Below are 19017 nucleotides of genomic sequence, written 5' to 3'. Positions count from 1 at the left end.
CATTTTTGTTTTGTTTTTTTTTTTTTTTTTACTTAACTTAACATTAAATCGTATAGCCTAAATTTTTATAGATCATTATTTTATTTTTTTCGCTTTCGTTCATGTAATTTCCATTATACAGTGCGCATTCTGCCAGCCGCGTTATGCAAATCGTCTCGGTCTCGAATCGACGTCGGCAGCGAAATGTTTTGCATTGCGACAATTGAATCCCATTGTCACCATACACAAATGTTATTCCGCCTCCAGTGTATATAGAAAAACCAAAAAAAAAAGAAGAAATAGAGGCATAGAAGAAGAAGAGTATAAATGAATAAGCAAAAATGCATGCACACACATATAGGATATGTGCATATATATATATATGAAAAAAAGATGAGAGTCACGTGATGAATGAGCTTTGTCACTTTGGGACTTTGCCGAATGCATCATGCCCCTCCTCAGAATGACAGTCTAATGTCGGGCTAAGTTTTTCTTTTACGCAAGTGCTGTATAGCCAGCAGCACGAGCAAATGCTATACACACAACACATTTGGCCCAGAATTGAAAGTCCGGCAGCACGTTTCCCTTCCTTGTTTATATGAACATGCTGTGGGCCATCACGAAAGATTCTGTACATCAGAAAATGTGGTATGTATGTGAAAACATGAAGATGTAGCCTATTACATACCATCTGCTTATGTAATATTTGTGTGCGCCGATGATGTGCGTTTTGATTCTTTCATATATTTGGAAATGATTAACAACGTCATCCGCCTTTGTGCTTATATACTTTCGCCCGACATTCTTTTCAAGTGAAACCAAAAATCAAGCCGCTTCATTTGCATATCACGCCCTTTAAAAAAAAAAAAGAAATTCTGTTGAGTGTTTATATAGTTCGTTATATAGGAAGCGATACGTGCTGTGTATATTGCACAAGGTATAGCCTATATATAAGTGCAAAAATGGATATAAAACTTTTCTTTTCTCATTTCACGGCGCTCGTGCACGTTCAAACACGCCGGGCAAGCAGAACTATATAGAAGAGACGGAATAATAAAAGCCCGAAGGCTATACGCCGTTAGCTTTTTGTTCGACTCGATTGCACTTAAGCCTCGCTCGCCTCTGCTGCGTGCTGTTTTCTCTTCAAAATCGATCTGAATTCTTGCGGGAAGACTCAGTGGGGCAGAAGAGGATCAGCAAAACTTGATCTCGTTGAGATTATCATACTATTATTATTCTTTTTTTCAACATAATTATCAGCGTGTGATGCGATTGAAGATTCACACAGTGAGAGAGAGAGAGAGAGAAAGGCGAGATGTTATGGGCTACTCGAGTTCATTGCATCGTAAACTGATGATGACATCCGACTGTTGCTTTTCATTTGTTTTTGTTTTTTTGTTTTTTTCAAAGGGGGGAGGGGGGTGTATATATATAAAGCTAAAAGAAGAAAACACAGGCATATATATCCTAGGGATTTGTTATGCAGTCAACAAAGAGGCAAGACTCGTAATCTAACATCATTTTTGTTTTCCCCCATTACAGAGATGCGTTCGGATAAAACGTCGGAGGGCGCGTGCTCCCCAATGTCCCTCACTCCTTAATTGTTCCATTAAGGAGCCGCACATCTTGTCGGATCAAAACTTGATTAAGATTGACGTTCTACATGGTATATATCTATATATAGACGCGTCTTTCGCATTTTGCTCGTTATATACGAACATCGTTGCATTTATAACCTATTTTTTTATTAATTTTATTTCCTATTTATAAAACAGACGTCATTAATCAAACAGTGGGCCATCGACATTGGCGGCCTTTTAAATAATCGAAATACATTATGTGTTAAAGAAATTGATTATTGGAAATATATTTTAAAAAAATTAAATTAAAGAATGACGTAATAGAGACGAGAAGAGTCCAGCAATGTGTTGCTGGACGCTAACCGACGCCTACACATATGGAAAATTAAATTGTCAGCTATGACACCACAACGCGTCGGCTGGCTGCGCGTTGCCTGAAATCGATCGAGCGCAAAAGTTGGCCTTTGGCTTCTCTTATATATAATACATGCACCAAGTCGTTTTCTTCTTTTTCGTCCTTTTTTTTTTTCTTCTCTATTTTGCTGGGTGCGTTCAAGAGCCTCGTCATGCGATCCGCTCGTACAGCACTGGTGTATAAGTCTCAAACATTAAAACCAGCATAGTTGAAATCTAAAGTTTTTGGTTCATCATCAGTCTAACATGTTTTTAATTCTTTGGATTTTGATTATATAGAGTTTATTTTTTTATGTTATACATTTTCTTAATTGACATTATTTAAATTGCTTCCGTCTGTTGAGACGATTAAGCTGAACAAGTCCACGTCTGCGCTATCAGATTGTTCAACGCGTATGTACATATCAGATTTCTGAGCAGCACAGCAACGCAGACTCTTAATGATGAGCTATTGATCTCTGACATTGGCCGACAATCCGGAATTTATAGTTTTCCGTTTGCCGACTTCCTCTTTTTCTTTTCGTCTGTAATTATTTTGGCTTAAAAAACTGTGCGCCCCATATATAGACTATATATATACTGCTGTCTTTATACGTTGGCTCGATGCTGGCTTACAAATGCCAACGTTAATAGCATCGCAACGATGGATCCATATAGAGACAAGCAAACAAAATAAAAGAAGAGCTGCAGACTTTAATGGGAGAAGCCCGTGAGCAATGACGAATGCTGGGCAATGATTTAGAAGACTTTAGCGGACGTGGATCGACATTCGTCTCCGATCGAACGGCCATCACGGGATCGAAAAAGACGATGACTGTGTTTCCGTGTCTTGCTGCGCTTCATTTTCCGTTTCCGGACTGTTTCTTCACGAGTTGCCTCTTTCTGTGTAGCGCTTGAAGTTGTGTGTGATGCCTTATGCTGTACACTGATGAGTAAATGGTCCATGACAAAGAACGAAAAGGAAAATAACAAACATATAAACCAAAACCCCTCCCTAAAAAAAAAAGATTCTTGTGAATTTGTTCTTGTCTTGTTGATTTTGAACAGCAAAATGTTCGTAGGACGAATGGCCGATTTTGTTCTTTATTTTTTAAAGAGAAAAGGGACACCATAGACAATTGAAAATCGCTATGTTTATAGTTGGACTATTGCGTCACATCGTAACTGAGTTGGTGATGTGTTATGTTATTCCATTAAAGAATAACCCATATTCTAATTTGTTTCACTACACATTGACAGTTGAATTTAGAGTATCGTTTTTTAGGTGCATTAGCATATACAACCTTTCATCAGACATTCTTTTGAAAAACAAAAGAAAGATGTATTTCGAGCTCTCGATAGACGCGAGAATCGTTCTCAAACAGCAGCAATAATAGCCGAGCCCTGTATACATATATATAGAAAAGATGGAAATTTATGCAAATTCACATTTCGAGAGGTTATAAAAAGAGCAGAAATGCATTTCGGGGAGAAAATATGCGGTCGGATGACTGCGGCACGCGTGCCCGAGCACGTCCGTCGTGTCCGTTTAATCTTTCCTTATTTTATTTTTTTTTGTTACCCCTCCTCCCTCCCTTTTGTTTCCATTTATTTTACCATTTCTTTTTCTTATTGTCTTCAATCTACGTCTTTGTTCCCGCGTGTACCATCAGTCACTTTCTCTCTAGCGGTATATTTATATAGCTCATGCGATTCAGTGATAAAAGAAAACGAACAGCGCAAACAGAATGATAGAAATCAAGTTCAGACACGCCACAGGATTTTCAAATTTCAAACAAAAAACACGTGTGTGTGCTTATATTTCTATGTAATTCAAAGCCACAATTGCGACATTCGAACAGCTGTTTATGTAGATATACAGATCTCTTTTGCAGCATTTTGAATCCTGACTAAACGCCAGTGTGTGGGCCTACATTATATAATTCAGTATTCATCATACGTTTTAATGCCGCACTGCATTTTACAAACATTTCTCGTTTGTTTCTTTCCCTGTAACTCGAAATCAATGTCCCCGTTGTGAGCGAGCTGAGTTATATGCCTTTGCACTGCAATGGTATATGGCGATATTCCGTGATATCTGCATACGAAAACAACGCAATCCACAGACATCAATAGCTACCGTCTACATGTGTGTGCTGGTCTATGAATATATACATATGTCCATACACAAAGAAAAGAGAAGGAGACGAGCAGCTGTGTGTTGTGGTACATCACAACGGGTGGCATCGGCAAGTTCCCACTTTTAATATCAATCTAACCCCTCGTCGATATATATAGCTCCTTTTTATTTATCTATTTATTTGTAGAGAAAAGAAGGAGATATTCTCTTGGTTGTACACAGCAGCACCGTGTACATACAGGCAACGAAAGACGATGCGAGTTGTGTTTGTATAAATAGATCGGGCGAAGAAACGATCAAGCTGTGCGAGAGGGAGATGTGCTTGATGCTCCCCCACATCTTTTGTTTGGTCTTCTCCATGTTTCCAAACGTTCAACGATGGAATGACATTTTCATGTTAGACTACAAACATGGGAGCAAACTCATAACAGAACAAGACAGAACGAACGTCTAGGACTGACCTTGTGGTCTGATGTGCAAACGGTCTACAATATGGGTACAGCCTAACAAAAAGCTGCTGCTGCTCTTTTCTCAGTATTTTAATCAATAAAATATCTATCAACAAAAAAAAGGGCAGATGGATGAGAATGGGGAAAAGTTTATCGATCGATCATCCGCCAATATAAGAAACACGGCGGCAAATTTTTTCAATTCTTCCATGTTTCGTAGATAGCCTTTTATTCGAGTTCATTCCTTCCTTCTTTTGTGCGCGTTGTCTGTTGTGTGTCGTCATGCCCAAAGCATCAAAATGACGTCGATGAGTTATGTCATTTTCATTCGATGCCGTATATACAGACAACCACTACACACAAATGTGTGTGTCTATAAGCATCAGCGAGAGAGACAAGCTTCTTCTCTGCTCTTTTATATTCAACCCGTCGACCGGAATAATCGTATAAATAATGGACATTTAAGAAGAGCTTGCCTTTCCATGTGTAGTTTTGTCGCTTCCCCCCTTCTTTTTTTTTAGGCGCTATCAAAGCAAACTTCCCCTCTTCTGCTGTGTCTGTCACCCTGCACAAAAAGATTCTCTAGTGGGTCCTCTACGATCATTCTTTTCCAAACCACACACACATAGAAACCGTGTCCATCCTATACAAAATAAAAAAAATAAATAAATATAAAAGATTTTCTATATCTACTGATGGGGGGGGGGGGGAAGCTATTTAAACGTTTTTGATCGAAATTAATAGCCGATGGTCTTTTGCATTCTGATTTCCCCCCTTTACTGTGTATATATATAGGCGTTTGGACTGTTGCTTGGCTGTATGTGGAAATAATAGGCTACTTGTCTAATTATTTCTGTCTCATTTGCATGCAAATGTTCTATCCAGATAGGAAGGCATTTGGAAATTCAAATGGATCCCCTTTAGTTAGAATAAACCCATAAATTTTCACACATAAGCTCCTTTTTTTTTTTATTTCTCTTTTTCTTTTAGCTCTCTGGAAAGTCGTAAAAAATAGAGAGAGAGAGAGAAAGAGAGAGAGAGACACGTTTATTTATATAACGTGACAGTGTTTGGGTGGATAAAAAAGAAAACGTACATAAAAGAACGGAAACTTGACCTACGATCCAGATTAGCAAGTAAATATGGTGAATGGGCTATTTTATTTTATATTTTATGGGACCATATTGTATAATAGGGATGGAAAAGGGGGGCTGACAAGGTGAAGGAGAGGGGGCGCGGAATATAGGGGGAGGGGGGGTATTTATTGGAAATAGCCTTTTCGTGTGTATAGATAGATAAATATATATAGGCTATATTCTTAAATGTGGAACTGCAATCTGCGTGAAAACGTTGGAGCCAAACAGCTGGCCGCAATCTGTATAGCGGCCACGTTGCGTCATTTGCCGGCCAGTTTTTTTCGATTACATTCACATGTTAATTTTCTTTCAAACAACCCTCAAAAATATATAAACTATATATATAAAGCGACAAGGAGAATAATATTTATTCAACGAGCAAACAGCACCCCCTCAAACCAACAAAAAATCTCGAATCATTGTGTAGGTCTACAGCCATTTTTACGATTTGTTTATACAAGCAGAAAATATTGGCTTATCATTTTCTATATATAGCCAATATAGGCCTATTATAACGCATGAAAATCTATATAGTTGAAAGAGAAATGTTTACACATCCCATCAAAATATTCGAGTTATTGATGGCAACTGAAATGGCCTTTTAAACATCAAAGGACGCCCATCGGCGTAAAAAGAAACGCGCGACCATCTATACCATGCTGTAATTGCATTTATTGCTGGCGTATATATCCATCTCGGGATTAAGTAAATTTTAGGGACTACATTATATATTAGAAACGTAGAGCAGCTATCATTTTCAATTTAAGATATAGCGCGGCTTCCGGCTTGTATATATAAACACATTGTGACATGTGCAGTCTTTTACACAGCTTTCAAACACGACGGTATATATATAGGCAATCGATCGTTCATAACGTCATTTACTTGTAAGGATGACGTCATCTCGACCAATCAAAATACAAAAAAAACAACAAATAATTATAATAAAAGTCAACTGGGAAAAAGAAGCGACAGTGTAGCTATATGAGTTTGTATATATCCATTTGCCGGAAATGCTTCCGTCTCGTTGTCCCGGCGGACGGATATAATACTACTTCGTTGCCGAAAAGAAACAAATATATATATGTGTAGCTACAAGGCTAAAAAGTCTACACACACACACACAGCCATTATTGCCCTGTCTCAACATCCGCGATCCATCACCATTGAGTCTCAGATATAAAGAGAGAGATCCAAGAGTATAGGCGATATCAGATCCTCTTTCTCTCTCTCAAGTATAAACAACAACAAAAAATGGAGGCAAAATGGCAACTACAAAAAAAAAAAAAAAAGAAGGCCGCATTGCGAGCGTAAATAAATAAAATAAATAAATAAAAAGGTTCTATGGTGTGAGGCTAGATCCATCAGCCGGAAGGGGGAAAAAAAGGGATCCGGTTATGTGTGTGGATATATGACATTTATTTTAAAAAAATAAAAAACAAAACAACAACATGGATTCTCGTCTTGTAATGAAACGCATTTGCCGCTGTAAAAAAAGAAAAATGAAATTTGGATTTGCTATTTCAAGTCAAAAAGATGAAGTACATAGTGCGTTTTTATATTTATTATAGCGTCTATCCATAGTTTGTTAGCGGACACGTAATCTACGAACGGCTCTCTGATTTAGACGCGGGACCTATCAGGATGTGACGGCTGTTTTTATTAGTCTGTTGCGAATGTCGCTATGAGAGTCGCTTTTTTATCAAACGATGGCCGATTGGTCAAAAACGACGAGCGGTCGAGTGAGAAATACAACCACAGATGGCCGCTCTCTATAAATTATATTGACATGTTCCTTTTTATTTTATTTTTTTAAACTTGGGATTTCATTTATTATTATTTTGTGAACAATGAAACACTAAGTGAACATGTGTGTTCTAGCTGATTGTCAAACAATAGCTCGTTAAATTCAAGTATAACCGCACCAACCGCATTTGTGGTGCGATATGCACAAGCCTCTCTCCTTGGTCCTAACATATTGTTTTGCCCAGTAGGGGGGGTGGGGGGATGGTTCTCTCTCTTCCTCTCTATATATATAGGAGAATTGATAAAGCCAATAAGTTGATATGGTTCGTTAAGAGGCGATAGAAATCGAAAAGTGATTCACTGGAAAATGACCCGCTCATCCGGAGCATCTGGTCCAATTTCAATATATTCCATTCAAACCGAGTTTTATTATTATTATTTTTTATTATTATCATTTTTATTTATCTGCCATGCCTGTGTTACGCAACTGCGAATAATAGATGATGTCATATATATATTTGGACTCTGGCGTCGTCCGCGTGAAACAAATAAAGGAATGGAGGGTTTGCCCCCCCAGTCATGAGACTCTATCGTATGCGACAGTCAGCAACATCAAAGAGGAGAGTCATTCAGAAAAAAAAATAAATTTATGAGAAAAGGTTCGATGAGAATTTTTTTTGTTTGTTATACTGTAGATCCACTTTACTTTTATTTTTTTATATTGTACAGTTGGCATGAATCGCACAGGGCAAAGGGGTGGGGAGGGGGACGAATACATATATTACGTCCAAAAATGGCCCGACCCTCAGATAAGAAAACGGCCTTCTAAAAAAGTTTGGTCTGATTTCTCCCTTTCGGTGTAGTATAGCCCTCCCTCCCCCCTAAAAACGCTTGGCCAAACAGACCGTCCCCGTAGGAAGTTACGACGATCAAGGATCAAGTATTACATATATGGAAGGGGGGGTCGAGTTGAGCGAAAATATCGAAAAATGGGAGATGAAAATTCGGGGAGGTATTAACTATATACTGTTGGTATAAAGTATATACTATAACAAGAGTGAAAGAAGGAAAACGTTTTTTTTTTACTCGACAATAGTCAGCAGGAAAAAAAGGGAGGAGGGTCCATCAATAGGCCTTCAAATGAAGTGCTGCCTCTGCAGGATCTTCTTCCCATCAATAGCCAGGAAGAAGGTGGTAGACCTTTTTCTATAACGATTTATGTTTGTGTGTGTGTGAAGGTCTACATCACGTATATAGTATATGAATACAATGTGTATGTACGTTGTATATATAGGGGATGGACTGGCACAACACAACTGCAGATGGATTCTATATAGAATTAAAGAAGGGCGAGTTGGGGACATTATCTCTGTCCAGGAAGGAAAAGAAGAAGAAGAAAAAGGGAGAGACGGGGGGGTTCAGGAGAAATGGCAACAACACGCGACTCGTCTACACTACAAACATGAATGTTTATTCAACTAAAATTGTATATAAGATTTTATATACTGTATATACAATTTGAAGATTGGCTGCTATAATATATAAATAACGACTTGGGCAATCAAATCACATCGTTGCGGTATATCTATTATAAGATATACAGCAGCAGCTGCTCTTGTTTATCTATTTAAATTTCTCTAGACAAGAAGATTAGCAACAGATTTCTTTTATCTTTTCCTTTCGAAAAGATTCAAGTGAAAACAGTTCCCCCTGGATCGTTTTTTTCTTAAATTTTATTTTTCACGGCAAAAGTCTTGCGCTTTTCTCGGTGCCTGTCCCTGGAAAAAAGGCACGTGCCAGCAATGGCCGTATCTTTTTGAAAGCAAGACAAAATGCGTGTAACGTTGTTTCGAGAGTTCAGTTGCTGTGCGGCGTCAATCCCGCGTATCCACTTGTACTCGCCCCCTTTTTTTTCTTTCTATCCTACTTCAATTTTTTCTTTTAAAAGGGAACATTTTTTCTCGCCCAGGGATGAGTTTGACTCCGAGAACACCATTTCGAGTGTGCCTATTGTGAAAGTCGACCGAAGTCGACCAGAATGTATGGCAATGGCCTGAGTGGATGCTTCGTGAATTGCGGCTGTTTTTATCCTTGTGTTATATACATACTATATAGGAACGCGCAGCACGCGTTCCCCGGCCAGTATACATATACAGCCGCGTGTATAGCCCTTATATATATTACTAATGCTAATGTCAGTCTATATACATGTAGCCTCTTGAAGCTTCGATTCTCTTTCTTTTTTGTTTTTGGCTTGCGTTTGTCAGATACGCTATATCGCCTAGCGGCTAAAAGAAGCGAGAACATGGCCAACACACGCAGATAGATACTCTTGGGGCTGATTGATACGTCTATAGATTAGAGACTCGGCTATATAGGGACTGTTCTCATAGCCGTTGTCCTTATATACACACATATAAGTGTGTATATAGGCAACTGAACATTCTTGAAGTCAACCTATATATGTATAGATATGATAATACTGTATTATATGTATATCTGGTGGTGGTGGTGGTGGAGGTTGGAGTGCTGCAATAAAAAGGAAGTGTCGGCCCTGCGTTTTGTTGTTGTTGTCTGCAATGCTCGTTGGCTGCTGTCAAGTGAGTTGCATCCAATCTACATAAGAGCACGAGAGCATTAGCGGGAATGCTGTCTGTCTTTCTGGCAAATCTATATACCCCGACTGCATTTTCTTTTTGGGATTTTTTTTGTTTAGTTTGTTTTGTTTGTGATTTTTTGATTGGGAGAAGAAGAAAAAAGTCGCAATGTCATCCGCGCTTTCGAAATGTTTCTAACCAAATTTCTTGGAGACGCGTCGTTTTGAACGGATTACATACGCGATTAACAATGACGGGATTACATGCGGCAAATGACGGCCTGCAGCAAATGCCATTGAAAGACCAAAACTTCAACTATATAAAAAAAATGCAATTTGGATTTATTGAGCTAAAGAGGTGAGAGCGTGTCGGATGTTGGTCAAATCACTTCCAAACTCAAAACTTGTTATCAGCTTATATACTGTATAGTATATACAATAATCGGATTAAAATCGAAATCCTTTTTGCTGTATAGACTACATAGCTATACGTCATATTCAAAAAGAAATAGAGAACAATCAAGTCTGAATCGTTCGTAGACATCAGTAGAAGATTGAAATCCGCACCTTAAAAGCATCAAGTGCAAAAATAAAAAAGGTTCACGTCCAGTATATAAAGCGGGCAGGAAAATGGCACACGTGTTACGACCCGAAACTCGTTGGCATCGACTTAGCTGCAATATATACGAATCAAGTCCTCTGGAGAATCGAATCTTTTTTTTCTTTCTTTATTTTTACGGAAAAGGGCACGACGTTTATTAAGATCACTTTAGACGAGAAGGCTCGCAGCTATCCCCAAACAACGGTCCGTACTATATAGATGAGACAGAAATGTATTCAACTGATGCTGCTATTGGCTATATGGATGCAGGGACTGTTCTCCACTGGCTCTTTGTTATTCAGAAGGTCGAAATATATTCGAGTGGCCACCGATAACAACGTTTTCACTTGAAATCAAATCAACGCCCATCATCACCGACTGCCTGCATAAGTATACGCGCACATGTGGGTGTGTGATCATCGTCTTATATTGCTAATGAGAACGTCGATCGTTCGGGCAAGTCTGAACGATAAATTAAGAAGAACGAACGTATATTATATAGCCGTGTGTATTAAGAGAACTTGACAGCAAAGAAAAGGCCAAGCCCTCGGCAGCTTCAGACATGCTGCTGCCACTCCTGGGCCGGCTGCTGCTGTGCACCAAGAACCTTAATCGACGGGTTAAGAATTCGTAATGAATTGCGTCACGAACACAGCGCTGAAAAGTCTAGAGACAGTACATATAATAATGATTAAGCGTTCTAATGTTGGCCAGCACCAGGGGGCATCTAATATCTTTTTCCGATTTCTACATGAAAAACAAAACCGAATTTGTTTTGTTTTTTTGGGTGGGGGGTTTGAACAGAATTACGTCATTAAACTGCTGTACTTTGTCTCTTGCTGATCGATGGCAGAAATTAGAATCAAGCGTCTAATATATAAACGAAAATGCGCCATGTCGTAACAGCCATTGGGCGTCTGTTCGCAAGAGACCGTCTGCTGGTCGGGAAAAAGGGAAAGGTAATTAGAGATCTGGTGCCAATTATCAAGTGTCTTAACGATCAACCCGTAAAGCAAGGAGAGATAAGGAAAGATAGAAAGGCATTGGTAAAACAAAAAAAACACACAAAACAAAAGAGGGATAGAAATAGAGAGAGGAAAGAGGATAGCAGCAGCAGTTGAACGACAAAGAAAGGCAGCAGCACGCAATAATAAGAAAAGAAGAAGGCAAGAATATCGTTTTTGCCCTTACAGCTCATTGATGGATGACCGAGCAATCTCTAGTGGCCTTCCCTGACGGCTGAGGCACAACCGAGAGCAACCCCAGTAGCGGCCAGGGGCGGCCATGGTCTCCCTCCTTGTTCCAAAACGACACAGAAACCCGACCCTCTCTTTCTCGTTGCTCTTTTTAATGTTTTCTCTTATATGCTGGTATATAGCCTACGTATACGTATAGATCCTCCTCTTTTGCCGTCTGCTGTCCTTTCTATTTCCCTTGCCGTTTTTCAAGGCGGAGTCGAGACGGACATTTTTCTCTGCAAAACAGCGCACCAAACGGATTTGAAAAAAATATATAAAAAGACGTCCGTCCCTCTGGACGACTGACGGGAAATGCTGTCGACTTATATGCGGAAAAGTCATCCGGTTCGTGAAAACGTTGGGGCCGACCGTGAACTTGACGAAGATTCATCGTGTCTCTTCCGGGCCGTTCACTCTTCTCATCCGTCGCTTTAGTTTCCCCCTCATCGTTCCCATCTCCCCTTCTCCCCCAAAAAAAAGAAACCAACATTTGTTTTTATCTTTCTATACGACTTTTGTGTTATATAGACAAACGTCCATATCAAAAAGCTCTTGTGACAATAGCTGGATCTCGCATTTTACAAATACCTGCCGAAGAAAATGCGATCGGGAATGTTGACACAGCTGTGTAAAAGCTGTTGGTTTCTATATATGCTGTCTATAACGAGGACTCTCTCCGTCTTCGTTGAACCGTTTAAACAAGTGTGACAAGTGACAATCGCACGTGTTGAACGATCATTTGTCGGCGTGTTCGAAAGACAATCGTGATGCTGAATCAATGCGATATGTATATTCAAATGTTTCTTTGAATGATTTTGTTTTGCATGCAAGTCCTTCTGTCACGCATTCCAATTGGCCAAAGGGAAATGGCTGATATATATAGGGGTGTCGCGGAAGTTGGTTAAAAACATTTGATTCGTTGCTGCTGCTCGTCGTGTATATGCCGTGGCGAGGGAATATAGTCTCAAAGGAACATGTGTCGTATGTATGGCTGTCATTTCTTTTTTCTTTTTTTTGATTCAATCCAAAATGTCTCGCAATGTCTTTGTTGCTTTTCTGACCTGAATTTGTGTTCCGTTTTCTATAGCATACCACCACGTTGGGTGTCACGGTTGTATAGACCTTTCAGCCATCACAAAATTTATACAAGAAGGAAAGGCATCAGATTGGCCAAAGTTATTGACGTGTAAAAAAATAATAATAAAAAAAAAACACCCGGAAATACAAGCGAATGAATGGGCACAATGAAACATCCGGAACGTGCTGCAGAAAATGGACTTGGAACAAGTTGACCGTTTGCCGACCATTCTTGTCTATTTAAAAAAATAAAAAAACTGTTTGACTTTTAATGCCCTGCTGATTCGCTGTTAAAGTAAATGCACCTTTTCACAGAACACAAGATGTTCATAATAGATCTACAAGTTTTTAAAAAAATTCGTTAATGTTACACGAATATACACACGCAGGAACGCTCTAATATGTTTAGTTTAAATCGTGAAACGAGATGAACTTTAGGTGCGTGTATATAGCGAAAAGCGGAGCTCTTTGGCATACATAATGCACAAAATCAGCGTATAGGTCATCGGGATATAGAATATATACACAAGTTGAATATCAATAGTTTATATAAGAGGTAAAAGAAGAAGCCGTTGCAGGAAATGCGCGCAAGTGAAGAGCGACAAATGTCTTTGCTTCTCTTACGTATGTATACGGCAAACGAGTTGATGAACACACTGGGTATACATCCTATAATAGTATAATAGATTATATATATACACAAATGATCGAAACATTTCTCCTAATATTTTTTTGTCTGTGTTTTGTCTTGTGTGTGTGTGTGCGCGCTCTGGTTTCGGGCTCCGCCGCGGTTCGTCATTTCCCGCAACAGTGTTCGAGTTACACCATCATTTGTTTCGTTTCTATGGTTTCCACGCTCTTGTGACGTGCCAAGCGAACGGCTCTAATGATGCTTTACACGTCTCTCCTTTTCTATACAACCTCAGCTGAACTAACAGGAAATTATGACTAATGTGTGTGATGTACCCTTCTCTCTGCGCTTATAGATGTGATGTCCAGACGCAGCACTCTGTATATGTATACCAACAAACATCAACATCCATTGCCTTGCATTATCGAAAACAATTTTTAATGGGATTTAATCCAGCACGCTAAATTATATACATATACAGACGTTGTTGGTGGGTTAAAGGTTGATGTGGTTGCCACTTTTCTTTGGTTATAGACAAGGAGGGCGCTAGGAAACAAGAGTCCATCGAATGTCTTGTTCTTTTTCTCTTGTTTCATTCTTCTTCATTCCCTATCTATATACATACTGTGCTGGGCTATAATCCAATCAGTGACACGTCGCCAACAACGTCGGTAACAAGCAAGAAGGGGACCGATAGATTGAGAGAGGAGGGTGGAAAAAATCAAGAAGAAAACGAAGGGGGAAGTAGGGAAGTTAAAGAGACATTTCGGAGGGGGTCAGAAAATGCAGTCCAGCGTGATCAAGTTGGCCAAAACGTCAACCGCGCCCGCCTCCTTCCGTTTCTTCTCTTCGCCAACCACTCACCTCTCTCTCCCCCACTCGTTTCTCTTTGCCTAAATTGCCTTTCAAAGTCCATCCAACACTCGGCTAGTATTCCCTCGCTTGTTCGGCTGTGTCGAGTCGAAGCGACGAGTGAAAGAGAAAACAAAGAAGAGACGCCGAGAACATTGAAAAGCGTTGCCAACCGAACGCTTGTTCAGCCCGATAATTCAGTTTTTTTTTATGTTTTGTTATGGGGGAGATAAAATAACAATATCTAAAATAATTCTATATACGCAAACTGGGCAAAAATAAAAGAAAGAAAAAAAAAATGAACCATCACCGGCGATGTGGGTTACATCAACGTGTTCCGTGTGAAACTTCTATATATCGATTTCAAAGACGAAACTGTTGCCCCTTGTGATGATGTAAGAAACGGCCACACGTAAAATGGGGAAACTCAACCCAGGAGTGAGGAAGGAACATAAATAAATACGAAGAAAAGCTCTTCACAATTGTGATGCGCGTGTGTTTGTGAACGAAACCGACTGCTGTGTCAGCCGCTGGCTCTGGACCTGTCTCTTTGGGATATTGCTCTCATCTCACGAGTATACTGTTCCCGTTTGTTCGTTCTTATATACGTTCCAATACTTTTTAAAAGCATCTATATTTTTTTCTTTCTTCTTCTATTTCTTCCATCCGCACGTTGACACTTTTGAATAAACCGCTATATACTGGCCAATATATACACGAGGCGTATGACGTATATATAGAAAACATCCACCTTTTTCAATTAAATGCCAAAGTGATTCCGCAGGGGAAAGCGGAAATCTTTTTCTTTCTTTCCCCATCATCCGTCTTATTTTTGGGGAATCCATCGTGCTGCGCTGGATTGTTGATTGAATGCAAGTCGGTCTTACCTTGAAGGAGAAACATCAGCGCGCAAACAAGTGTAGCACAGAGAGCCGTCTTCGGTCGGATGGACATCATCTTCGATGATTGAGGGCAAAAGGAAACGAAAAGTTGTAATAACTGCTATATGTAGACGATGACCACGTACAGGTGGGGCAAGTCCAATCAACAAGTTTAATCAAGCGTGTCGCAATCAAAGTGTTTCAGATGAACGTGATGGCCAGCACAACCAATTGTCTTTATATATAATAAAAAGATTGGTGATGACACTACAGGTTAATTCCACGCTCAATCAACAATCACAACACGGTAGGTTTTGTTTTGTTTTGTTTTTTTAAATGTTAGAATAAAACGTGAGAACCAAAAAAAAAAGACAATTTGATTTTGGAGAGCGTAAAAAGAACACGTGCGGACTGGAGGACCGTCAGCGATGAACTGAAAATCGACTGTGGGAGCTGCTCCTGTTTTGGGGAGGGGGCTGCTCTTCTCTGTACCTCCCTCTTTATATATGAAGACACAGCCTACTGTATGTATATAGGGAAGACATGACTAAGGGACGCTATTTGCCCCCCACTATTTCATAGTTATAAACGCCTGTTCTCTGGCTTATTATATACCATTTATTTTCGCTCATTTTTACAGAGATCCTGCATCGCCATCAAGTGACGATCCACCTCCAAGCATAATTAAGGCACCAGCACACACTTGGCATCTATAATTTGATGAGTTATGCAAACTCAAAGTTGCTGCGACACGTTCATTTCATTTGATTTTAAAAATCTGTATAATTTAAGGGGGGGACTAATATTTTATTCGAAATCAGCTTTTAATTTTGGTTGTATATAATAGGTTAGATTTCATCGTATTCCAAGTCAACATTTTAAGACCAACATGTCGTAGAAAAAGTCGGGCTTTCATTTCGAATGATTGCTAAAATCTGAAGATATGAAACCATGCATGATATCAATTCAAAATTAAACGAGGATCATGAAAATCGATTTCATTTTCACGTGAGACTTGTAGTTTTTCAGTTATTCAAATTCAAAGTTGTAGGGCTGTTGTCTATTTTTCAAAAAAAGCGTGTCAAATGGCGCTTCTTATCTGGTTTATGATACACACACAAGTACATCCTCTTCTTTGATCTGTTTTTCTCTGAATGTGAATCTGTTTTTTTCCTGTGTACATTTCATTTTTTTTTTTTTGTACAGAAAAAACCAATTGCAATTGCAGAGCAAAGGAGGAGAAATAAAAACTTCTTTTTGAAATGCTTCCATTTTCCCATAGTGTCTCCTTGTATATAGGCGTATCTTTCGGCTCGTCACGTTTTCTTCGTCTATGGTGCCTCTATATTGTCACTGGTCCGTGTGTTTCACCCACATCAAGCGCTCCGGTTACCATCTAACGAAACATATAGAGCTCTCAACAGCTTCGCATCGTCGAAGCAGCCGCAAAAGGGAAGGACGTATGGCTGCCAGAAGAAAAAAAGTTGGGACAAGTTGAAAGAAGGACCTTAAAAAAAAAAAGGAAATATTTGATGAAATAAAAACGAGGGGGGCAGAGGTTGCATTTCGAAAAAAAAGGCCTGGGTTCTCCAAAAACTAGCTGTATAAAGAACGACGATAGCGACCCATAGGTTTCAACTTACCGTATACATAATTGAGACGTCCCATGTCTTTGTTCTCCTCCAATATACACAGCGATATAGAATAAAGGGATGTAACTAAGCATTATAAGAGTCTAACCATTTGTTGGACGGGCCAAGACGTTGTTTCTCATGTTACATCGACTTGATTATATATACGACGAGAGAGAAAATAGTTTGTCAACGGCCTCCTGTTGCTCTCGCTGTCCCCTTTCTTCAATGAAGGGCTGATAGTTTGGTCTGGTGTTTTGTGTGGGATGTGATCAAACTTGACTGTCATAATAAAAGCAGAAATTGTCTCCGGTGCGCATAAAAACTTGTTCATTAAAATTGTTGGTTGTGTTTGATTATTAGAGAGAGACAGATGATTATACACATGACATGCCTCTGCGCCTCAAACAATTAAGTTGAGCATAAAGGACAACAAAAGGATAATTGAAACTTACCGTTAGATTTTGGGTGTTTTTCTTTGTATTCATTTTTTTTTAAATGAAGACTCGAGGGATCTATAATTCACACTCAACGAATCTCAAAGTTGTTCACCAATATATAGAGTCGGTATATAGATATATGCAGTACGAATCTGCATACATGATTTCGGGTTTCCTATACCGAAAGTTCTTGTCGTTTGTTATTTCCTTTTGAAAATGTGTTGCCATCTAAAAGTTTCTTCCGCTTTGATTGACCGTCACCTTTCCTGCATTTCTTGTGTCCCTTTCAATAACAACAAAGTTCACGTATAAAACTTGTTATAACGGCTTTTTAAATTGCGTCGAGTTAACGTATAGAATTATGTGCAAACAAGGGAGGGCGTACTTTGAACCATTTTTTAATAATCCGTCGATTTCAGTGGGTATACGCCAACATTAAGGCCCATTCACCCCAAAACAATCTACTGTTTGTTTGACAACCTTTTATGTAAATATTATTTAAAACAGTAGTTTTTGTCCCCGTTGTAACATCAACACAAAAGCTTTCCATATACTATATTTAAGTTTTAATGTATACATTCAAATCTATTACATAACCTATATAATACAGCTTGAAAACCAGTTCAGAATGTTATGTACTTACAAAACAGTAAAGCCCGAGACTTATATACCCGCTATTCTAAATTGAGAAAACAAAGAAATCCAGCAGGGAATAGTTGGCAAAGGAACGGCACGTCGGTCTATATAAAACGGGAAAAACCTTAAAAAAAAAATACATATACGTAGAATGCGGGTATATAAGGAGTTGGTGTTAGTATCTATATACATGTGTTGTTGACAGCCAACAAACAAACAAAAGCCAGAATCCTCCTTAGCTCTTTAATTGGATTGGCAACTAAAGCCAGGCCATAGAGAGGAATAAATTGTAGAAACTGTGCGGGACTTGGGAGTGTCGGATCAAGTCGCAGCGTTGCGAGTCTGCGATCAGTTTCGCAGTCTGCCATGCAGTAAGAGGTGTTAACATCAATAAAAAAAACAAAAAAACACAACGAATATATGGGCCAAATGCCTTGAAGTGCATATATAGTAGGAACTAAATAAATAAATAGGACCAGAATGCGGGAGAAGAAAAGTGTAGATGGAAAGACTCGTACAATGAATTTTAAAAACTATTTAATTTGCCTTAAAAAAAACAAAAAACAATCAATAATAATTGAATTTGATTATTTGAATGAATTGGCCTGATTGAGGTACGAAAAAGAGGCGTATAGGTCTGCTGCAACGTGGTGGGTCAATGTATACATTTATCGTTCTGGATGAGTGGCAAAATATCAAGCTCACGCGACCTGACAATCGTTACCACTTTTCATGGATCGTTTCCCTCCCTCCCCTCCCACCCCCTTCCTATCCTTTTTTTTTTTTTAGTCCAGCTATATATGAAGACTATAACTGGAATGAACCAGGCACTCGCCTACATCTATACAACTCACCCTATTGTTCAAAGTCAGACGGGGTGGAGGGGAAAGAGAGCATTACAGACGGATATTATACATATTATATGTTATGTAAAAATAGCGGACTGAAAGAGTTCGTTTGTTCCTCCATTTATTCCTTTTTCTTTCTTTTTATTCATCCATTTATTTCTTT

The 19017-nt window shown here is 39.1% G+C and overlaps 1 protein-coding gene across 1 annotated transcript in view; it reads right to left on the bottom strand.

Annotated features, from left to right (window-relative positions):
• Positions 1-15741, bottom strand: part of LOC116925419 (neurotrimin) — a 39958-nt gene extending 24217 nt beyond the window's left edge. The window contains exon 1 of the mRNA XM_032932118.2: positions 15306-15741. Coding sequence (XP_032788009.1) covers positions 15306-15375 — 70 coding nt within the window. The 5' untranslated portion in view covers positions 15376-15741. The remainder of the gene's footprint in view (positions 1-15305) is intronic.
• Positions 15742-19017: the final 3276 nt, after the last annotated feature.

The sequence above is a fragment of the Daphnia magna genome, linkage group LG1, assembly GCF_020631705.1.
Source record: "Daphnia magna isolate NIES linkage group LG1, ASM2063170v1.1, whole genome shotgun sequence".
Classification (NCBI taxonomy): Eukaryota; Metazoa; Arthropoda; class Branchiopoda; order Diplostraca; family Daphniidae; genus Daphnia; species Daphnia magna.
Note: the sequence above shows the minus strand (reverse complement) of the source record. Positions and strands in the feature narration are given on the sequence as shown.